Source organism: Hirundo rustica, chromosome 2 (genome assembly GCF_015227805.2).
Source record: "Hirundo rustica isolate bHirRus1 chromosome 2, bHirRus1.pri.v3, whole genome shotgun sequence".
In the NCBI taxonomy this organism is placed as follows: domain Eukaryota; kingdom Metazoa; phylum Chordata; class Aves; order Passeriformes; family Hirundinidae; genus Hirundo; species Hirundo rustica.
The window spans coordinates 56,557,729-56,577,747 of NC_053451.1; the positions used below are offsets into that span (position 1 = coordinate 56,557,729).

Below are 20,019 nucleotides of genomic sequence, written 5' to 3' on the forward strand. Positions count from 1 at the left end.
AACTGTCAAATACAAAAATGCCTTGCCCCCATCTTGTCTCCTCAGGTTGTCAGTAGAGAGAGAACAGCAGTCACTGATGGAACTGATCTCTACAAATGCATTTAAAACATTTTTTATCTAATTTCCTTAATAGTTTTCACCTCTGTCATACCTGTGGCAATAAATGGCATAGTTTGGATAAACATTTCACTAATTATCTCAGGTTTTGATCTATGCCTCTGAACTCACACACTGCTTCCCCAGGCAGAGAGCTTTGCTAGATCTGCCCTCTTCTACTGGAATAATGAATAAAACTTTTCTCAGACATGTTTTAGTACACTTCAATCAAGTATATAATGTAAATATATACACATATTGAGAATCTACAATAGTAACAAATGTTAATTGCACAGTAACAACTAGCAAAAACAATACTCAATGTGAACATGTTATGTGCACTCTTCAGGGCACACCATTATCATAATTAATAATGTTATTTAATAACAATAATAGGGCAACACAGCTTATAAATTCAGTGGATATTAGGTTAATAAATGAGATCTGATAGTTAGGTATGGCTGAACATTTTATGAAGGATTTTAAGAGCTTCTCTAGAGGTGGTGAATGAGGGGTGATGTGCTTGCCTCCTTCAGTGAGCAACAGGAATGAAAAATAAATAAACAGGGATGTGAAACAGCCAAGTGTCCTTTTTATCATGCCCTTCCTCCAAACTTTTTTTTTAATACTAGGATCACAATGCCTCTGTAGCAAGGACTTTTGACAGAAGCTATGAGTCAGAGCCTAGCCTGATTTGAGACTGAACCTTACAATATTTTATCGGTTGTGGAGTTTTCCTCCTCAGTCATCCATGTCCAAATGATTGTTTCTTGTCTTGAAAGACTTACAGTCTAGGTAATTCATGTAAAAGAAAAAGAAGAACAATTGTGGTAATGATTTGTCTTCCAAAAGGTGAAGCCTTTCTGCTCATTCTGATATTCTCTCCAGCTTACACAGCCCTACCCTGACCTGTAAATCGTATTTTTCTGAACATAAAATCTTTGCTGTAATCCTTGAGCAGGTAAGAGCAAGTCAGCGTTTACTATCAGTATCATGTTAATGTGACCTAATATACTGTTGGGCATTTGGACTGTGGTAAGTAGCATGACTGCAACAAATGAATTTGTTTAAAACCATCTTTGAGTGAGATGGGATAACAGCATGCACATGGGCCCCTATGATGCTTCAGCTGTCAAGTACATTGCAGAACCAAGTAACTCAGCTGGTTTTGATGGCATACCCTTAATCCACAAGGGAGGAGGGTTAGGTGAAGGGCACCACTGAGGGACAAGCTTTGGCTGGGCTTCAGGTGCAGGGACTGAAAGCTATCTAGTGCGACTGCCCCTATAGCTTCAAGGATACCTCACTCACCTCACTGCTACATCAATCAGTATCCATAGAGTGGTACAGAAATCAGGGAAAAGGGACAGAACTAAAAGGTGAAGGGAGGCTGTTGGGTTGGTGTTTTTAACTAGTGCAGTAAGATAAGATTGTCAGTGTCCATACAACTATACTAGCCTATATTTAGAACAAGTCAATAATACATGTAATACCATACACACCATTAGCTGGCGTGCAGCAATGTGCTTGGCAACTCTAAACTGAGTAGCGTGAGTGTTGCCCCTGTCGGATCCTGAGCCTCTGGTTTGAAGCTAGCTGAATGGTGAAAGCAATGGAGGGGTTTTTAAAAGGTAACTGAAAATTGTCAATACCTGCAGGGCTACAGCCGCCACCAAATCCAAATAATATTTCTGAAGAAGTAAGACAGTTGGCAGAAGCATATTTTTTTCATAGATGGTTACAGTCAGAGAACATACCGAGAGCCAGGCTCTTCTCTGAGAAATACCATTCACAGGTAAAAGGAAGTTTTTTAAAAAATGTCTGTTCTTCCTGAGAACAAGGAAAGGTCTAATTTGGTCAGCTCCGAATCAAAATGAAATCAGATTATTCCTCAAGCACAGGTATTAGAATAGCTTGACAGCTGACTGCAGAGGCAAAAGTAGCAGCGTGTGCTGTGCGGCGCTTTGCAAACCGCATGGTTTGGACCCCCATCCATCCATCCATCCATCCGTGACTCCAGGATGGAAGAGCAGCGCGAGCGAGCACCGACATCTAGTGGGCAGAGCAGCCAGACAAAGGGAAAGCTCGCAGAATCCAAAATAGAAAGTACGTCATGTGTGCTGCTGGCCCCAGGCTTGTGCTTGGCAGCTCTGCAAGCTGCAATCAGCACAGCTTTACTGTGAGCAATCCCTCACTGCCTGCGTGTCGGAAAACATCATGTCTCTTGTAAAATCTAGAGGCTTGCTTTTTTTTTTTTTTTTTTTAATGGCCAAAAGTAAACCGTGCATGCTTCGAATTTGCTTAGTAAGACACACAAGTCCAGCTACTGGTCAGTAAAATTAACTCAGGATAAATTTATGGAACTTTTTAGATATTTATTGAATAATCTGGCATTCTTGAGACTGGTTTAATGACATGATCAAAGCACCACTGTTTCAAGAAAAAAAAAATCCTAAGGAGACATGAAAATACACATCATAAATTAAGGGTTTTAGTCCTACTTTTCCTGCAACCAAAAATCACAGGATGGTGAGAGTTCATATATTTTCAATGTCTGCCCCAAAGGAGCCTGCTTGCTTTTCACTTTCAAGCTGTTTTCCATAGGAAAAGTCTATAAATATTTTGGAGTTCATTAAACTAATCCAAAGAAGAAAATTAATCCCATGCACAAAATTTTGTAAGCGTTCGGTTGAAACTATCAAAGTTGGGTGTCCCAAACAGGCAACGTGGAGTACTGGCTTCCCTTGCTGAGTTAGCAATGTCATACTTAGCATCATTCAGCAGTCTCAATGAGAAGCCGATGAAGACTGGTGTTTTTTGGGCTTCCACCACGTTAAGATAGTGAGGTTTCTGGAAAATATTTGGTCAAGGAGGATCCATAAACTTGAAGCTTGTATCTGGATTTTGTAGGATTTTGCTGCTGATGTGGGTTGTCCTTATTTCCTTTGCACCCTGTATCACACAAGAATCTGTTGTCCCCACACCACAAGTACTTATTCTCGCTTCAGAAGGGCAAGGAAAGGAATAAGCAGGAAAATTTCAAGACTCATGGATTCCCTGCTGCAAGTCTGAAAGAAAGGAGGAAAATTCTCTATGAGGAGAGCAGGATGCCAGACAATACAGCAGACTCATTATCTAAATGCTGTTCTAGAGTAAGAGATACTGTCTCAGTCTTTGATTGATATGAAACCAATCTGTGTCCCAAAGTTAGTGCCATCACGAAAGTGAGAGTAAAATTTATCAGGGTGGCATGCAGTACAGAAAGTGATGTTTTGGTTCTGGTCTGCGATAGAATCATCCTGGATGTTCTCAGGAAGAACCCCACCTCTCTCAAGAAGAATCCTGAAAAAAAAAAGAGAAACAGAAAGTATTTTTTCTACATCCTCACATTCCAAAAGGCAGAACCTCAAGTAACAACTGAACAAACTGTGCCAATATTGTAATTAAGGTTTTCAACTGCTTTCTTTCTTTCTTTCTTTCTTTCTCTTTCTTTCTTTCTTTCTTTCTCTTTCTTTCTTTGACTAAAATAATTACTTTCCTGCAACCCATAAAATCACATTCAATTTGAACTTTTGTCTATAATCTATAAACTAACAGTATATAACAGTATAATGATAAAATAATAGCTGAAATACAGCAAAAGTTAGCAAATACCATTAATTCAAAAGTATCCTTTCTTGATCTGCAAAGAACTAGAGAGTACTTTGTTGAGATCCCTCATCATATTAGTACTGAAAAATACAGTATCAAAAGAATTATTGGTAATGAATGTGGAATTGGTATTTTGTTCCCTCAGGAGGCTTACCTTGTTGCTCTTCTGATATCAATATAAGGACTTGCAGAGTCAAATAGTCTCACACACTTTGGATCAATTCTGTGAAATTCTTTTGCTGATTCGTGAGGAAGTTTATAGCAGCAAGGTCCCACAGACGGGCCCAGCACCACAAGGATATCTTTCACGTTACAACCATATTCGGATACCATAGCATTGACTGTGGCCATAGACACTCCTAACAATGTGCCCTTCCATCCTGTAAGAAATGAGAGATTGAAAAAAATTGGTATAAATTTTCTTTTTAATTTTCTAACTGCTAAAAATATATGCAATTATTAAAAGTATAAATTAGGAGATGCATTTACACATAAAATTAAATAATTATATCTAGTAATAAATTAGCTTAGAACCCCCCCCAAACATACACATTAACAGCGATCATTTTTCTAATATAAATTTGTGGAGATGGAAACTAGAGAGAAGTGTTTAGATTAGAATTCCAGAGTTCTTTTTCCCAAGTGTCCTGGTTTGGGCAATTAGAGCATAACTCACAGCTCCTCTGTGCTTGAAACATTTAAGTGGGAATACCACAGAAATATATTTTTACAATATGGTCAAAGTGTTTTAATTTTGTTTTTAGGGGGGGAAAAACCAAAAAAACACAAACAAACAAACAAAAACCCCACAAAAATAAAAAACCAGGCTCAAGCTAGAGATATATTTTGGAATAGACAGAAACCAAATTTGCACTTGGGCATTGTTTGGAATAGATAGAAGAAAGCCCAGCTTTGGGTTCTCATATCGCAGTTTGAGTCCCAGAAAATCTTTGCATTGCACAGGGAGTGCCATTTGTACCAGAATGAGCAGCACCGCAGGCTCTTCTGACAGGATCAGCAAACAGCACGGGTATGCAGTCAGCACCTGGAGCTGCCAGCGTGACACCCTTCTGATCCGTAACTATTCCATCATAGTTGTCAGGCTCTGTCTTTCCCATAATACACACAGCGTTTGCGTGATCAACCTGTCAAAACAAAATCAGAATGTGGACAGTGATATGGCTGCAAAACAAAGCAGCTCTGACTGGTACAAGGTTTTTTCTTTGACATGACACACTCTTCTGCACTAACTGATTACGCATGGAAATCAGGTGCTCCCTCGTTCAAATGCCATGAAGATGTATCAGTAGAAAGCCACTATAGAAGCAATGGTGTATTTTTCTTTTAGGAGAAAGTGCTCTGATCATTTATCTGATTATTCTACTTTGTGATAAGTTAAATATTAGAACAGACTTGGAAGAATAAGTGCTGCTTCTCCATATTGTGCCAAATGACTGATAGTTTGGATGGCTATTTCCCCAGATAAGCTGCCAGCATAAATGTTTTAACTGTTCTGCTTATCACAGGTTCTTGCTGACAAAGAATAATGCCTACAATTTAGCCAGTAATACATGAAGGAACATCTGAGCCATTTACTTGAATCCATTGTTTTATAAGATACCTTGACTCTGTGAAAAGCTTCTGGGTTAAATCCTGCAGCATTAGCTAGCCGGCGGAGATTTTCTTTAACAACGACTTGTGGGTCCCTCCGCTTGCTGCTGCTGAAGAGATTGCAGGAGCTTAGAGTTGGTATGTAGGAGATCCCACCCGTCCTCGTGGTGAACCCATGTAAGAAAATATCATCTAGCAAGGCAAGAAAACACAGCAAATAATTGCTTTCAAAACAAGATCAAACCAGCTATCACATGGGTTTATACTGAAGAGACTTGGAATCAGCCAATCAAGTAGAGTAGTGCTTTTCCTTGGATTTAGCTGTGGCATTTAAATTTAAGGATTCCTAATTTCCTTCTTACTCATAATCATGCCATAGCAGGGACACCGAGACATCAGACGTGTCTGGGGCTGCAGACCAGCAGAAACTCTTATCCTGCCTTTCCAAATTATGATGGTAACTCTCGAAATGAGTAATTCCCAGAGACAGGAGGAGATTTTATCGTCTGACCTCACTAAAACCAGGACTGACTTTCCTCAGATCATGCTCAGGCCTGGAACAGTCTTGCCAGCCTTTTGCTGAATTTCTATTGACACGTCTTCCTCTTACACACATTATACACTATTACACCATCATATAGAGTTACTTGATGCCTGAAGGCATTTCCAAATCTTATCTATTTTGCAACTCCCTTGAAGAAGTATGCTCGGTAACAGTCTCTGTAAAAACTATTAGCTGGAACCCTCTACCTGGGATCAGGGAAGATCTGAGGATGGTGAGCTCCCCTTTCAGGCTTGGCAGGCTTTCCAAGTACGTCTGAATCTCACTTTGGATGAGTGCCACGTCCTGTGAAGGAAGTATTTGCCCTTCATGCTGATGTTCAGCTATCTGCAGGCTTTCACTGTCAGATATCACCTGTAAGTCCTCAAATTCAAACTGGTAGACTGCTGTAAAGAGATGGTCTATATATACTTTCATTAAGTCTTTTCTTAAGGTAGGGAGAATAACTTTAATGATGCTCAGGTCTTTTTCATCCAGTCTCTGTTTGATGGTGTACAAAGCAGCAGCTGTAGTTTGAGCACGTACCACCTCCAGTCTTCTCCTCAGACTGTGAAAACCTCTCAGAGCTTCAAGCAAGAACTCTTGTTCACCTTTCCTTTCACTCCCCTGCCTCTGGCAACACATGACATAAACACACGGAGCATGGATGACAGAGCATTTCTCAACAGCTTTCAGAGTGTTGTGTAGTAATCCTTGGATGTTGTTCTGCAAGTTGGCTGGTAGGCTGAACAGATCTACCAGCACTGCTTCCACCATATTCCAGGATGTTTAAAAGTTTCTCCAACTGTCAAGTAGTAACAAAACATACAAAGAGAGAAAGTAGAAAATACATACAAGTAGGAAAACAAACAAAAAGTCAAGAACAGCACTGTTAGTACAAACACAGAATCATGTTAAAAGACATTTAATTCAGTGATACCATGTAGAGAAGGTACATAGCAGTTAATTACTGACTTAGGCTTTCCCATCTGCATCAAAAGAAATTCCAACAAAAGAAAACTAGCGGAAATGGGAATAATTATGTAGTTATTTAGGTATTTCCCTACTGCCCCACCTACCTCAGGTCTTTCCCAGGTCAGGGATGATGAAAGGCTGGTATATAAGATTAGATTTATTGAATCAATTAACCTTCATTAGCCTAATGGATCTTCTTCACATAACTGATGGGCTGTCCTCCAGCACCCATGACGAAAACAAATACAGATGTCCCTTAGCTTCCTGGGACAGGAGGAGTTTCTGTAACAATTTCTTTGGAGGTGTTTAACATACTTATGGCTGAGGTGGAGCTGATATCTGATATCCTTTCTGGCAGTAGGGTGCTGAGCTGTGAGGGCAATGACATTTTTTTCCCACAGGCCTTCACAAGACCTTTTGTACTTCTCCCTTTTGCATTTCTAAAAGTATTGACTTGACAATTTCTGACTTCTGTGTGAAGGGGCACGTGACTATGATAGTTCTTCTTTTCAGCATGCACAAGAACTCAGTAGAGATTACTGAAACTTTACCTAGTGATGAAAGAAGTACTTCAAACTAAATTAAAGCAATAGAATAAGTACTGTACACAACTTCCTGCCTCAGCTTTTTCACTCTGCTAGCTGCACTCCACTCTGAAATCAAGATGTGTTAAGCTTATCCAATATCATCCTATCATTCACATTTTGTCTTGTGGCCCATGGTGTAATTCCAGTTTTGGTGGTTTGTTTTTTCCCTTTTCTGGACTTTGTTAATCCAAGCCCAGTTAGGCCTACCCGTGGAAACTTGCCAACCCATCTTTTCCTCTCTCTTTTGCTATGGGGGCCTATTTTACATATCCTCTCAGAAGACCCCTACTTTCTTTTCTTTCTCTCTGATAATCTTTCCATTTCCATTGCAGGCATCAAGAGGTCTGGAACAAAAGGCTAGATCCCTCTGCTTTGGGAATCTCAAAGACACCTACTTAGATTTCATGACTAAGCACTGTGCTTGATCTAGGAGAAATAAATGCACGTTTACCAACAGTTGTAAGACCCCTTAATAATTCAGAGTATTCTTTACACCTTTTTGTTTGTTTGTTTTTTGTTTGGTTGGTTGGGGGTTTTTCTGTTTTGTTATGTTTTTAATTTTTGCACAGCAACAAACTGTGCATGAATATTAATTTACTTGTAGGGATATTCATATCTTTGCAGGAACAAGGAACTTGAGAATCTTTTAAGTCTTTGAAATCAATGCTCTGCTACCAGAGCTAACCACACCAAATAATTCCTGGCACAATTTTCTTGCCCCAAGACCTCATTCTCCTGAGACCACATGAATGTTCTGGCTTCATATCACTTCATTATCCTGCTAAAATAGCACTTCTGTGTGTACTTGAGGCCTTTCGTTATGGTAGATGTGATGTACTCCTTGGCCTCTTATAGTTGCCAGTGGATTTCCAGAGTTTCTCCACTGAAATGAGAGGTCAAAGACCTTTGCGGTTTTGAAGGACAGCTTATTCAGAGAAGGTTTTACAGAAAACATTCTGTATTTTCTTCATTGTTCTTTCCCCCAGACTGGAAGAAAAATAATCCTGACTGAAAATGATGTTTTCCTTTCTGCGAATTGAACACTTACAAAGATTAATTAGTGACTATCAAAACGGGTGATCTGAAAGTATCAAAATGTAATAGCAGATAAAAGCAACTGCCAAGGAATTTATGGCTCCTGATTTTGCTCAGAGTATTATTTACACACAGCTAATAATGGATTTTAGAAGAAAGATCTTGCTAAGAAAATAGTGCTGAAACAGACTCATGCCAAAGACCATGACTTGGGAAATCAGAGTATTTCCTTTCCTACCCTGACACTCTCTGTGGGAGGCCTGTCTTAGTGTGACACGATCCCAATCAAGGTACAGCTAATTGTCCCAGGAAAGACGGCACAACAGAGGGGTGTAGTGCAAAACCAGATTATTGCTCCACTGCAGATATGTCAATAGTGGAAGGTTAATAGAGTTCATTGCTGTTCTTATACTTGCCCAGAAAAATACCACCAAAGAAAGGGTGGAAGGAAAGTGTTTGCTGAGGGAGAGGTAATTGCATACATTGTTGTTGTGTATGCACTGCAAAAACTCCACAGGGGCAAATATTGGGATGTACGCATAGGAACAGTGGGGCTGATTCACCCTGATACCCTTCCACCTTTGCATCAAGAATCCTAGTGAGTCCTAGTCAGAATAAATTTGCTTACAAGCTTAGCAAAACTGATTCCTTCCTAAGTCACTCCAAAAACCCCCTTCCCAAAAGACATGCTTGCCAAGCACAGTAACGTTTTAGCTTATGGGAGATATAGTCACGGTTATTCGGGTTTTAATTAACAAGCTCTAGAGTCCCAGTGTTCCACTGAAGCCACATCCAAAAAAAAAAGTACATTTATTAAGGAGTGGATCATTTTGGTACAGAATTCAAGACAAATACTCGCACAAACTTGAAGCCAAGGCAACCCATTAGCTACTTTCTCACTCCCTGAAACTGACAGTACAAACATTTGGAGATTTTCTTGCACAGATACCAAGAAAAGTAGATCAAAGAAAACTATCAATAATGATATGAGAGGTGAGGAAGGTAACAGGAGCAAAAAGTAGAAAAGCAAAGTGAATACAGAAAAAGAACAATGAAGGAAATAAAACCAGGCTGCAGAGCAGAGACAGCCCAGGGTAGAAAAGAGATGCAAAAAAGCAATTTTCAAGAACCCCAGAAATCTAATTCTAAAAGTTCACTGTTGGCCAAGACAAGATTGCTGACAATTTCCTGAATCTTTAAATCCTGCTGGTCATCTTACATTACTAGAGAAACTGAGAGAACAGACATAATTTTTTGAAAATTAAAATGGCAGGAGATATTTAACATCTGCTCGAGAGGGACGCCCTGAGAAAGAAAACAGGTCACTGAAGCAGCCCAAATGAACGGAGATAATAGCACGTGTAAAATTTCAACCAGAACAAACACAAAAAAGAAAATCCAAAAACCAGGAGGAAAAAGAAGTACATTTAAGCCTTTAAAACTGGATTAAAATAAAATATTCTTCCTCTTTTAACCTAGGGTTTTTTAGGCAAGTTGAAAAACAGAAATCACCACATAAAAGGAAAATACTTAAGCAAACACAGTTTTCATAAACACAGTAGTTTACTTACAAAGGTGGACAATCCTATTAAATTCTGAAAGGTACCATCTGACAAAACACACAGACATTTCCAGCTTTATATATCTCACTTCTTTCAGTCGCGGAGCTGATTTGTACAAGGTGGAAATTCCTATGCTGTGTAAGGCTGCAGGGGGAACCTGTATTTCTTCTTTTTGACGGGACCCTGCTTCGCTGCTGGTTACACCGGAAAGAACAAACTGTGCTGCGAGGCACCAACACGATTAACAAGCGCCTGGGGTGTGCGGAAGGCGGAAGCGGCGTTAGCCCCGCTGTGATCACACCTTCTGCTGCACCAGCTTTGCACAACCGCAAACCAACTCCCAACCGCACGGCGCAGCCAAACAGGACACCCCGCAAAGAACTTAAAGGAAAACTTGGGCAGAGCGAAGGAGTTTCCTCTTCTGAGCTGTAGCTGCGTGTTCCGCTGAAGAACTTGGCAGCCAGTGACAAATAAGTATTATTCCGGACCTAGATAGAGAGGGTTACACAATGGCAGCTTTTGGGGCCACAGGCCTGAAATGAGGATGGCTATTTCTCCTTGCAGCAGTCGGGAATTTCACACAGCTTACTGAAAAAGTCTTAATCCTTTGACAGGACAATGCAAAGGTTAAAAGGAATGCAAGGAAATGAGGGATTTATATCAGGCCTTGTGCAAAAATCAAATGATAATAAACACATTTCCTCAGCTGTGTTAAAATCATAGTCATGACTGTTAAGTATATGACAGAAGAAAGGGACAAGAAAAAAGCACAGTACTTTTAAATGGACAGAAGAATTAATAAAGTCTGATTTTCCATGAATTGCTGTCTCCTGTTTCTCCTTTCCTGCAACCACAGTAAACCTACGTTTCTGCCATGTCCAAAACACACATAGTGAGTGCTCTGCCATTGCTATTCCTGCTATTCTGTTCATGTGCTGGACAGAGGGATGAGAGCTGAATCGTGGTTCTCTCTCCCGAAGGAACTGATGAGTTGACCTTGTCCTTCCTTACCCTGACATTTCTGTTCCTGAAGTTTGCAGAAATCGGTCATCTCTGAGACTTTCCACCCCACTGCCAAATGTGACGGAGCTAGGTCATTAAAAATTAACAGGAGAGCTACTTGGTGGAGAGAAACCGATGCAATCATTTTCTTTCCTTCAGCCAGACTAAGGAAGTAAAACTAATTACTGGTGTTATTTTTGGTGCAGAATGCTGAGAAGGAAAAGGTCAAAAAAAAATATCCAGGGTACAAAACAATATTGAAAAATGACAAATTGATCCCTCCTGAATGAAATATTACATTCGGCTTATGCCACTTTAGAAAAGGGATGAAATAAATAGGTCATATGCAGAGATGAACAATTAGTTTATAAAATAGTTGTTACAAATATATATAAAAGTACTTTTATATTTATTTATATCTGTAAGTTGTTTAATATTATAGATAGCATATGTAGTTGCTTAATATAACATATAATCTTTATAATTTTAAATTGAATATTATAAAAAGATAAATAAATTAAATAAATTAATAAAATAAATAAATAAAATTTAATGAAATAAATTTAATTTGATAAATTAAATTAAATATGTTATAAAAGTATAAAAATACAATACAGGTAAATTTAAAAATCGAATTGTAAAAATAGTGCTATTTCGGGTTGAAACTCCCTAGAACTCCATAGAGGAGTACAAGCGGGCCAGAGCTAAAGAGCAAGGCACGGCACAGGGCAGAGGGAACTGGGCCGCATCTCCTCTTCTCCGTAACCCAGTGGTACTCGGGAAAACTTGATGTTCTCTGCACAACAAATGAAGGCAGCGAGTGCAGTCTAATACAATGAATGCGGTAACCAGGGGAACTTGGGAGCAAAGGGCGCGGAGCAGGATGGCCTCAGGCAGGCCCGAGCCGGGCCGCACCACCGCCGCGGCTGGGGAAACGGCCGCACGTTTCCGAAGGGATCCCTCCCGCCGCGTTCCCTTTGTCTGCCGGCGGGATCGGCCCCTCTCTCGGCGGGATCGGCCCCTCTCTCGGCGGGATCATCCCCTCTCCCGGCTCCCCGTGGGCCTGGGCTGACGCCGGCGCCGGGCGGGCGCTGTCCCGGGGAGCGGCGGCCCGGAGAGCGCTGAGGGTGCCGTGTGGCGGCCGCAGCGCCGCGGGCGTTCGGGAGAAAGGCGAAAGCACGGCCTCGGGCGTTTCAGGTGCTCTTCGGGTACTCTTAAAAGTTACGACTCTGCTCACAAACTGAGGATCTGTTCTGCAGACAAGCCGCAAGAACATCGCAGTAGTTTAGTTTATGAGATTTTGCAAGAAAGTGTTCTAATTCTCGGTGATTAGCTTTGAGTAACCTGTTCTTGCTAACTAAATGTGAACAAAATGAAATGGATGTGTCGATCTGCCATCCCACGGGACGGCCGTCAATATTGTTTTTTCTACAAGAGCTAAAAGGAGAGAAGATGAAACAATTCACCTTTTTTTTTTTTTTTTTTTTTTTTTAAAACCCACCCGTTGTTCTACCTGAAATGGCCAAGCAAAATTCCCCATCACTAGTTGAAGTTGTAAAACGAGTTGCAGAGCAGCAGCAGTCACAAGTGTCAGACATAGAAAAAAGCAAAACGGTTCTTTTCCAATTGCAGGTAATAAACTTTGTTTAGAGTAGTTTAATCAATTATTTTTCGTTAGATGAGGAAGTATGCCCTTGAACAAGAGAAGCTGATGGTGCTTAATGGGCCAGTGCATTCAAGTGTAAGGCACCTATTCTCTTCCTGTGTGTGGCATTTAGGCTCAGCCAGAGCTGTGGGTGTGTATTGTTTGTAAGGCTGCAGCACAGCTAAGTCTTCATTACAGCAGGTGAAACGTTGCTTTGTTACTTGGAAAAAACAACACAAAATTACTGAGCTGAACCCACAAAGCAAACCCACAACAACTAAATGCAAAGTTAGAGCTTTATGATGGTTTCTTCTTTTAAGTTGTAATTTCCTGAGAAATTGTGGGGGAAGTATTTTAAAGATTTTTTTTTCCTCCAGATTTTCACCACACTATATAATTTTTTTTTTTCTTAGTATATTTTTTGACACAAAATACTTCCCCCCCCCCCCCCCCCCATGTGTGAAGTGAAGTGGGTATACTAAATAGTCATTAACTACTGGTATTGTTCAGCACTACTTTGTAGAAGCTGGATATGTGTAGTTTTTGTGAAGACTCTGTGATCCTTTCTTTGTCTTTTGTTAAGCTTTCAATTATTGTCTAACCTTCAAGATCAAATTTCTTTTGGAAAATTTACATTTAAGTCTGAGAAAAGATGGTTCCTGTCGACATTTTTGAGCATAGAGGAATACAAATGGAGTTCCAATTATAACATCTGTGCATAGCTTTGCAACGGAAATAGTTGATATTTGAAATTTTGCACAAAGATAGCATTTCTGAAGTAGCAGTGAAATCTTGTAATTTTAGGAACGTCAGTGGACTGGTCACACTTTACCAGAAGCTTTGTCCTGTAACCCATAATATAGTCTGATGATGCTGCAACAATAATTTGTGATCATACCATTTAAAAACATGTTTCTGTTTTAAAAGAGACTCACAGAACTTTAAAGCCCTAGGTAATTACAGGTCCTTTCCAGCCTTGATGGTTCTGTGATTTCTTATGATGGTTTGAAGTACTTCTTCCTGGTACTTGAACAGTTTGGTTAAGCTCCATCACATGACACACCTCTCTATGTGCTTGTGTAGGTTTGCAAGGGATTTTTGGCATCTTTAGTTATTTTTATCCTGATGAGGACTTCACCAGCTCTAAGCAAACATTAGAATTTGGTTTGATCTGCTATGTTCTATATATCTTGCAACTGTGAGGAACTTCAAAGTGAGTTCAAAGGTATTTTATTCAGTATTTTAGACTCAGTTGAAGGGGAGAAGACTAAGATAATATTTTTACATTGTGCTTTTAAGATGATGATATTAAGAAATATAAATCTAATTATCTTCCATTCAAACCACACTAGGCAAATGAAAAAGAGACTGTTGAATAAATACAAATTACAGCATTTAACCAGACACTTCATGTCTTCCTCAAAAAAAAAAAAAAAATTTCTTAAATGAACCCTGAAATATTTTACAGGCAAGGTATCAGGAACTAGAAAAAGAAATTAATTCTATTCTGTTAGAAACAAAGACAACAGAAAGGGAAATACATCTGCAAGATGATGCCATAGAAGTGACAAAATATCAGTGTGAAAATCTGGAGGCCCAAGTCAGAGCCCTGTATTCTGAAAATTTAAAATTGAGGTGTGATGCAGACACAGTGCAAGAGGAGTTTGAGATGATACTTGCAAGAAATAATGAATATCGGGAAAAAATAAAGGATCATAAACATCTATTTTGGGAGATGGAAAGTAAATTGCCAGTTATGATTGAACTTGCTGAAAAGAAAGCGGTTGTGGAAGAATTAAAGGCAAAGAAAGAGGAGTTAATATGTGATCTCCAGAATCCAGAAGGATCTGTTATAAAACAAGAGCAGGTACTATATTTCCCTTTTGATTCTTTCCTTTTACGTGAAATAATTTTGACATAGTTCATATAATATGATTATTTTGTCTAATATGTTTACAGTTCATGAGGGACTGATTACAAGGTAATGTTGGTAATTTATAATGCTGCATTAATTGGAGAAATTTTTACTTCAGTATGGAGTGAAAAATATCAGTATTGTTATCTGTGTAATATTAAAAAAAAGGTTTATTCTGTGTGATTGAATGAACTCAAATATGAAAATACTGCCGAGCTGTAAATTGGGCTTTATCTTTGGATAAACTCACATGGATGCTTTTCAGAATTCTGTGGAAGATTGCCATTTTGTTGCATTTTTCAGGTAAGAGCGCAATATTCTTTAAACTTTGCTGTCAGCAAAATAAATTTGTTTGCCAATAGGAGGTAGATTTGATGAGATGGTAATAGAAATAAGAGAGGAAAGATATGTTTGGTATTCTAATCTAACACTTGGGTTTACTTGACCCAATTGCAATTTTTATTAATAACAACTACATAGGATTTTTTTTGCCACAGAATTTTGCCAATATATGGACAAACACAAGTATGAAGTTGAAATGGGATCACAGATTTCAACTTTGATGTAACTTGAATTATGGGAAATTTGATGTTACTCTGTTAATGTAAATTGATGAAAATTTGTTTGTAGAACACATCTTTCAATACTGATAAATGAAGACTAATTAACATTGTATTTTCCTATGAGAAAGAAAAATATATTTCAGATATTTCAATAAATATTCTTACATTTTAAATAAAGACCACCAAAATGATATCAAAGTCTTGTATTGTTGTAGTTTACATATTTCAGATCAAGACTATGTATTCTCACAGGTGTAAAACCATGTGATAAAATATTTAATAGTTAATTTTTAATTAACCATCCAAAGTTATTATATTTTTAATTAGCATTAATAAGTTTATTGTGAAATTGTGTATAGACCTTTATCTCACTTCTATTAGTTGAGACTGTTAAAACAAGACAATTTTAATAAGTAGATCAGATGAACTGTGCACCCTTTCAAGGAGCAGATTTCTTTATCTTGATTTACATCTGCAGGAAGAAATCACACTTTTAAAAAGTGAAATCACAACATTGAAAGATTTCATCAATAAAAAAAGAGATCTGCTGGAAGAAGAGAAAAAAAAGCATGCTAAGCTTAGAAAAGAAATTGAGGTGAGTCATTGGAATAAAATTTAATTGCAGTTCCCCTGAGAGAATGTTGATAATGCAAATGAAGTTTGAAGTGCTTTATACACCATTGCTGGCTATACATTGTTCAAGTATGTGCAGTAATGATGCTGTCTTAAATTCTGGATACTCATAGTATTTCTAAAATTCAGAGCTTAATTGTGAAAAACTTTTTTTTTCTGAAGTCTTTTGAGAAGGAGTTAATTTGTGAACTTTTGGAATGATTCAAGTAAAAAGAAGAGGTCACTGAATGGTAGTAAAACAAGTGCACAATTTAAAATTTCTGTAATTCTTCGGAAATACTTTACATTTCACTGCTGACTTGATAACTCATCAATGGAAGAATCAAATGCACCAGGAAAATGGACTTCCCACGAATCTCCCTAATTTGAGCTGACATTAAATTAGGAATAACACAGCAGCTCCTAATTAGCTGACAAGATAAAATTCTGATCAATACTTAAAACCTTCTCTTTTAGATAATTGAACTATATTTTTCATTTTGTTTCTTACTAAAATATCCTGTATGATTAGATAACTTTTAATTTGGAAGTTTCATACCATTTATCTTGTCAGTTTAAATAAATGACACAAAATTTAATGAGCAAAGCTTACTAATTTAAAGATTAACTGATTTAAGGTTAGATCTATTGCCCATTGTAAAATGTAGGAGGAAGAAAGAATCACTTTTTTCATGTGACAGAGAACAGAGAGAATTTTTAACCTGAAAATGCCTTAGGTCTGCTAGTCAGCATTTGAGAAAATATTTTATTACCAAGGCAACACCCTCCTAAGAAAATTCTCTAAACCCAAAATTAAATTACGTAGCCTAAAAATAATGTTCTGTTCTGTTATCGAAATCAATTTAATGAAGTAGTATATGTTAGCCTTGACTTTTGTTCTTTAGTTGTTTGGATTATATGTTCTCTTTGTCTCAGAAGGAAACAGGTTCAAACCCAAAGCCTTTCAGGGTATTGTTTTCTATTAAGAACTCTCCTGAAAACAGTCCAGTTTTTAATATAAAACTGACACTGGGTAGACAGAGACATTTATACCCAGCAGTCCTCAGCGCAACTTGGGAAAGAATACTCAAGCCAAGCATGGGAGATAATAGGCACATGGGAGATAATGAGGTTTTATTGAGCTGCAGTGGTGGTATTCAGCTACAGACTGCTGGCACCTGATGTAATTGTTTAGAGCATCCAAAGGAGGGCCTTGAGGGGAAGCTGTATGAGGAGCATCTGAGGTCACTTGGTCTGTTCCACCTGGAGGAGACTGAGGGGAGTCCTCATAACAGTTACAACTTCCTTGTGAGGGGAAGAGGCGGGGCAGGCAGGACCCGTGACAGGACCCGAGGGAATGGCCTGAAGCTAAGTCAGGGGAGGTTCAGGCTGGATATCTGGAAAAGGTTCTTCACCCAGAGGGTGGGTTTGAGCACTGGAACAGGCTCCCCAGGGCAGTGGTCACAGCACCAAGCCTGACAGAGCTCAAGAAGCATTTGGACAATGCTCCCAGACACAAGGTGTGATACTTGGGAATGTCCTGTGTAGGGCCAGGAGTTGGACTTGATGGTCCTGATGGAGCTCTTCCAGCTCAGCGTATTCCATGATTCTTGCCTCTTAAAGCAGCCTGTGGACCTTCTCTTACTTTTTCCTGAGCACCAGCCCCATCACCCATTTCTTGAAAAGCAGATCCTGTTCCCTGCCTTGGACAGAGTTGTCAGCAGTAAATCAGGGTGATTAGCTGTGTAGGGTCAAGGCTTCAGTCATAAGGATAATTCAAGACATCCACAAATACTAGAAAATTTGTTGTTATGTAAGTTAAAAAAACCCAACCCAACAGACTGTCTATTCCCCTGCTGCCCTCTTTCCTCAGTGTGAGTGAGTATTATTCTTGGCAAGGTGCTTGCCTATCCTGTCCTTAAATGACCCTGGTGGTAGAAATACCCCAAGTGCCCAGACAACTTTTTCTAGTGTTTGACTTTCATGTACAGAAGAACCAATAAAAAGCACAATCTTGTACGTTCAGTGTCCCCAGTATGCATATTAGTGTTCCCTCCCTCAGCTGATGTGCCAGACTGTTCCCAATAATGATGTTAGAGACTCATTTCTAAAAAAAGCGGATGATATTGATCATAGATGGTTCAGCGTCATACAATGTAATCATAGTGATGCAGATGCCCCAAGCACTCATTCATGTCAGATTCATGAGTGAATCTGACAGCATCCCTCAAAAAGTTGCAAACAATTATAGTGGAGAATGAAGTGACATGAAGGAAGACAAGCCATTGCCAATAAAAGAGGGCAGTAATTTACAGACCACCAGTGAGGCAGTTTCCTAGTTATTTGTGAAATTTAGGCAGTGAGATTTGCAGGAAGTCACTGACAGTGCTGTGGTTCTGATGCAGCTGTACATCATCATGTGCATGTGAAATACAGTATAATAATGCTTCAATAAGCAGACACAAGTAATTATACACTACCACTCATATGCCATTTAAACTAGGGTAAGTAAGTCCAAATTTCATTAAGGGAATGCCCATTATTTCCATTTTTATTGTAATGAATGCTTAATTCTTTTAGCACTTCAGAATGCAAGTTTTCACAGGATTATCTGCAGCAGCCATTTTTCTCCATGTAAGTCAGCAACGAGGGCAGAATTGACAGTCTGCATTGCCGCAGTATTGCCTGTCTAAGAAAAATGTGCCATTATACATGCAGTGCAGCTACAAAGGTGCTACTACAGCCACAGAGGTTACCTCATTTGTATTCTCACTTATACCCAAACATGCTTGTCAAAGAATGAAAATTTCTTCTTTCTCACCTCTCATTCTGGTGCCTCGAATCTTCCGTATGCAAAGCCTTGCCAGAGCTGTGACATGCTTAGTCCTTGGGTGGTATTTACCTTGTTACATTTTAGACGTCTACAGAGTAGATATCCACACTGAACTCTGCACTTAAGGTCTTAGTAGAACATAGCTTTTCTTTCCTTAATGGGACAGTGAGGCATGATTCATGTCCTAAACCAGACATCTGAAACAAGTCAGATGAATGGCTTCCTAGATGTCTTTTCAGTAGCTAAAAATAAATGTGGAATGACTTGGTCAAATGTCAGAATATATACCTGGACAGAATTAGGTGAGCTGAACTCACCTCTGTAAGTAGTTTCACTTGAATGAAATTTTGAAGCGAGATTCTTTCTCTCTCTCTTTTTTTTTTTTTTTTTTTTTTTTTTTTTTTTTTTTTTTTTTTTCCCTCCTTTTTTTTTTATTTTTCTTTTTTTCTTTTTAGGTACAGAATAAAAGATATGATGCTATTTTGAAACGTTTGCATTGCCAACTGAACAAAGTCCATTCAAATAAACGACAATGGCACTGGAACATTCAGCAGTTGGAGAAGAAGGCCGCAGAGCTAAGAAAGTGTCTTGGAGTAGCAGAGTTACAAAACATCATGTAACAAACTTAAAGCTAGAATGTGCATAGTCTTTTCCAGGCAGGGGAATTTTTTCTGGAAATGCTACAAATCTTAAATAGCCTGGTAGCTGGGTTAGGCCCCAGTGATCTCCTTTTTCTTAAAGTTTTTCTCTCTTTCATTTTGTCACCTAAACTAATAGCCACAATAATAAGTTGGCTGTTCAGGAATAACTTAGTTGTTTAGGAGGAAAGTTACTTACACTTCCAGGTGTTTCAAGATGTTCAAGATACATGTCAATTATATCTAAAAAGTTATTTGAAAGTCAACCAAACAAGATTTGGCAAGTTCCTTTATGTTTCATTTGGTCTCTGAAAGTTGGGATGTACACTGCTGTTCCTACAGAGAAATTAATATAGGTATATATTTGCGCTCCTGAGAGACCAAAGTTGTTTTATCTTTTATCCATATCCCTTTTTATTGCAACTTGCTAAGGAACTCTGAAAGCTTTGATGGCCTGTATTTTGCTCTGTGGGAAACTCATATAGAAGATATTACAGTCTGCCAGGATGTTCTGGCATGGGGGACAAAGGGGCCAAAGGCTGTCCAGCTGTGAAAGGCTTTGGAGCAAGTACACTCAGAACTGGACTGTGAATAATCTGACTTCAACTGGTCTAATAGATGTTAGTGAAGAGGAGTGAGTAGGTACCACATCTGGACAGCTTTTAAAATGGAACAACTCAACCTCAGGAAACAGGAATGCATTATAAATGATTGATGATAGAGGAATTTATTGTCTAGAGGATTTTAACTAAT

At 38.8% G+C, this 20,019-nt stretch overlaps 2 protein-coding genes across 2 annotated transcripts; one reads left to right on the forward strand and one right to left on the reverse strand.

The window, feature by feature from the left end:
* Window positions 1-2,491: 2,491 nt before the first annotated feature.
* On the reverse strand, window positions 2,492-10,233 carry LACC1 (laccase domain containing 1). Its single transcript, XM_040055502.2, has 6 exons — window positions 10,068-10,233; window positions 6,109-6,704; window positions 5,369-5,550; window positions 4,727-4,892; window positions 3,902-4,127; window positions 2,492-3,438 (listed from the first exon to the last, which is right to left on the reverse strand). The coding sequence occupies exons 2-6, from the start codon at window positions 6,674-6,676 to the stop codon at window positions 3,264-3,266; spliced, it is 1,317 nt and encodes a 438-aa protein (XP_039911436.1). The 5' UTR covers window positions 6,677-6,704; window positions 10,068-10,233; the 3' UTR covers window positions 2,492-3,263.
* Window positions 10,234-12,572: 2,339 nt separating this feature from the next.
* Window positions 12,573-19,248, forward strand: CCDC122 (coiled-coil domain containing 122). The gene is made up of 4 exons (XM_040056679.2): window positions 12,573-12,692; window positions 14,174-14,572; window positions 15,662-15,778; window positions 19,084-19,248. The coding sequence occupies exons 1-4, from the start codon at window positions 12,579-12,581 to the stop codon at window positions 19,246-19,248; spliced, it is 795 nt and encodes a 264-aa protein (XP_039912613.1). The 5' UTR covers window positions 12,573-12,578.
* The last annotated feature ends 771 nt before the right edge of the window (window positions 19,249-20,019 follow it).

Excerpts from the sequence above, each read along its gene's own strand:
- LACC1 (XM_040055502.2), bottom strand. The coding sequence starts at position 6,676 with ATGGTGGAAGCAGTGCTGGTAGATCTGTTCAGCCTACCAGCCAACTTG. Across the intron at positions 4,128-4,726 it reads CTGCGGTGCTGCTCATTCTG|GATGGAAGGGCACATTGTTA; the intron begins GTACAAATGGCA and ends CATTTCTTACAG. Across the intron at positions 3,439-3,901 it reads GATATCAGAAGAGCAACAAG|GATTCTTCTTGAGAGAGGTG; the intron begins GTAAGCCTCCTG and ends TTTTTTTTTCAG.
- CCDC122 (XM_040056679.2), top strand. The coding sequence starts at position 12,579 with ATGGCCAAGCAAAATTCCCCATCACTAGTTGAAGTTGTAAAACGAGTT. Across the intron at positions 14,573-15,661 it reads CTGTTATAAAACAAGAGCAG|GAAGAAATCACACTTTTAAA; the intron begins GTACTATATTTC and ends TTACATCTGCAG. Across the intron at positions 15,779-19,083 it reads AGCTTAGAAAAGAAATTGAG|GTACAGAATAAAAGATATGA; the intron begins GTGAGTCATTGG and ends TTTTCTTTTTAG.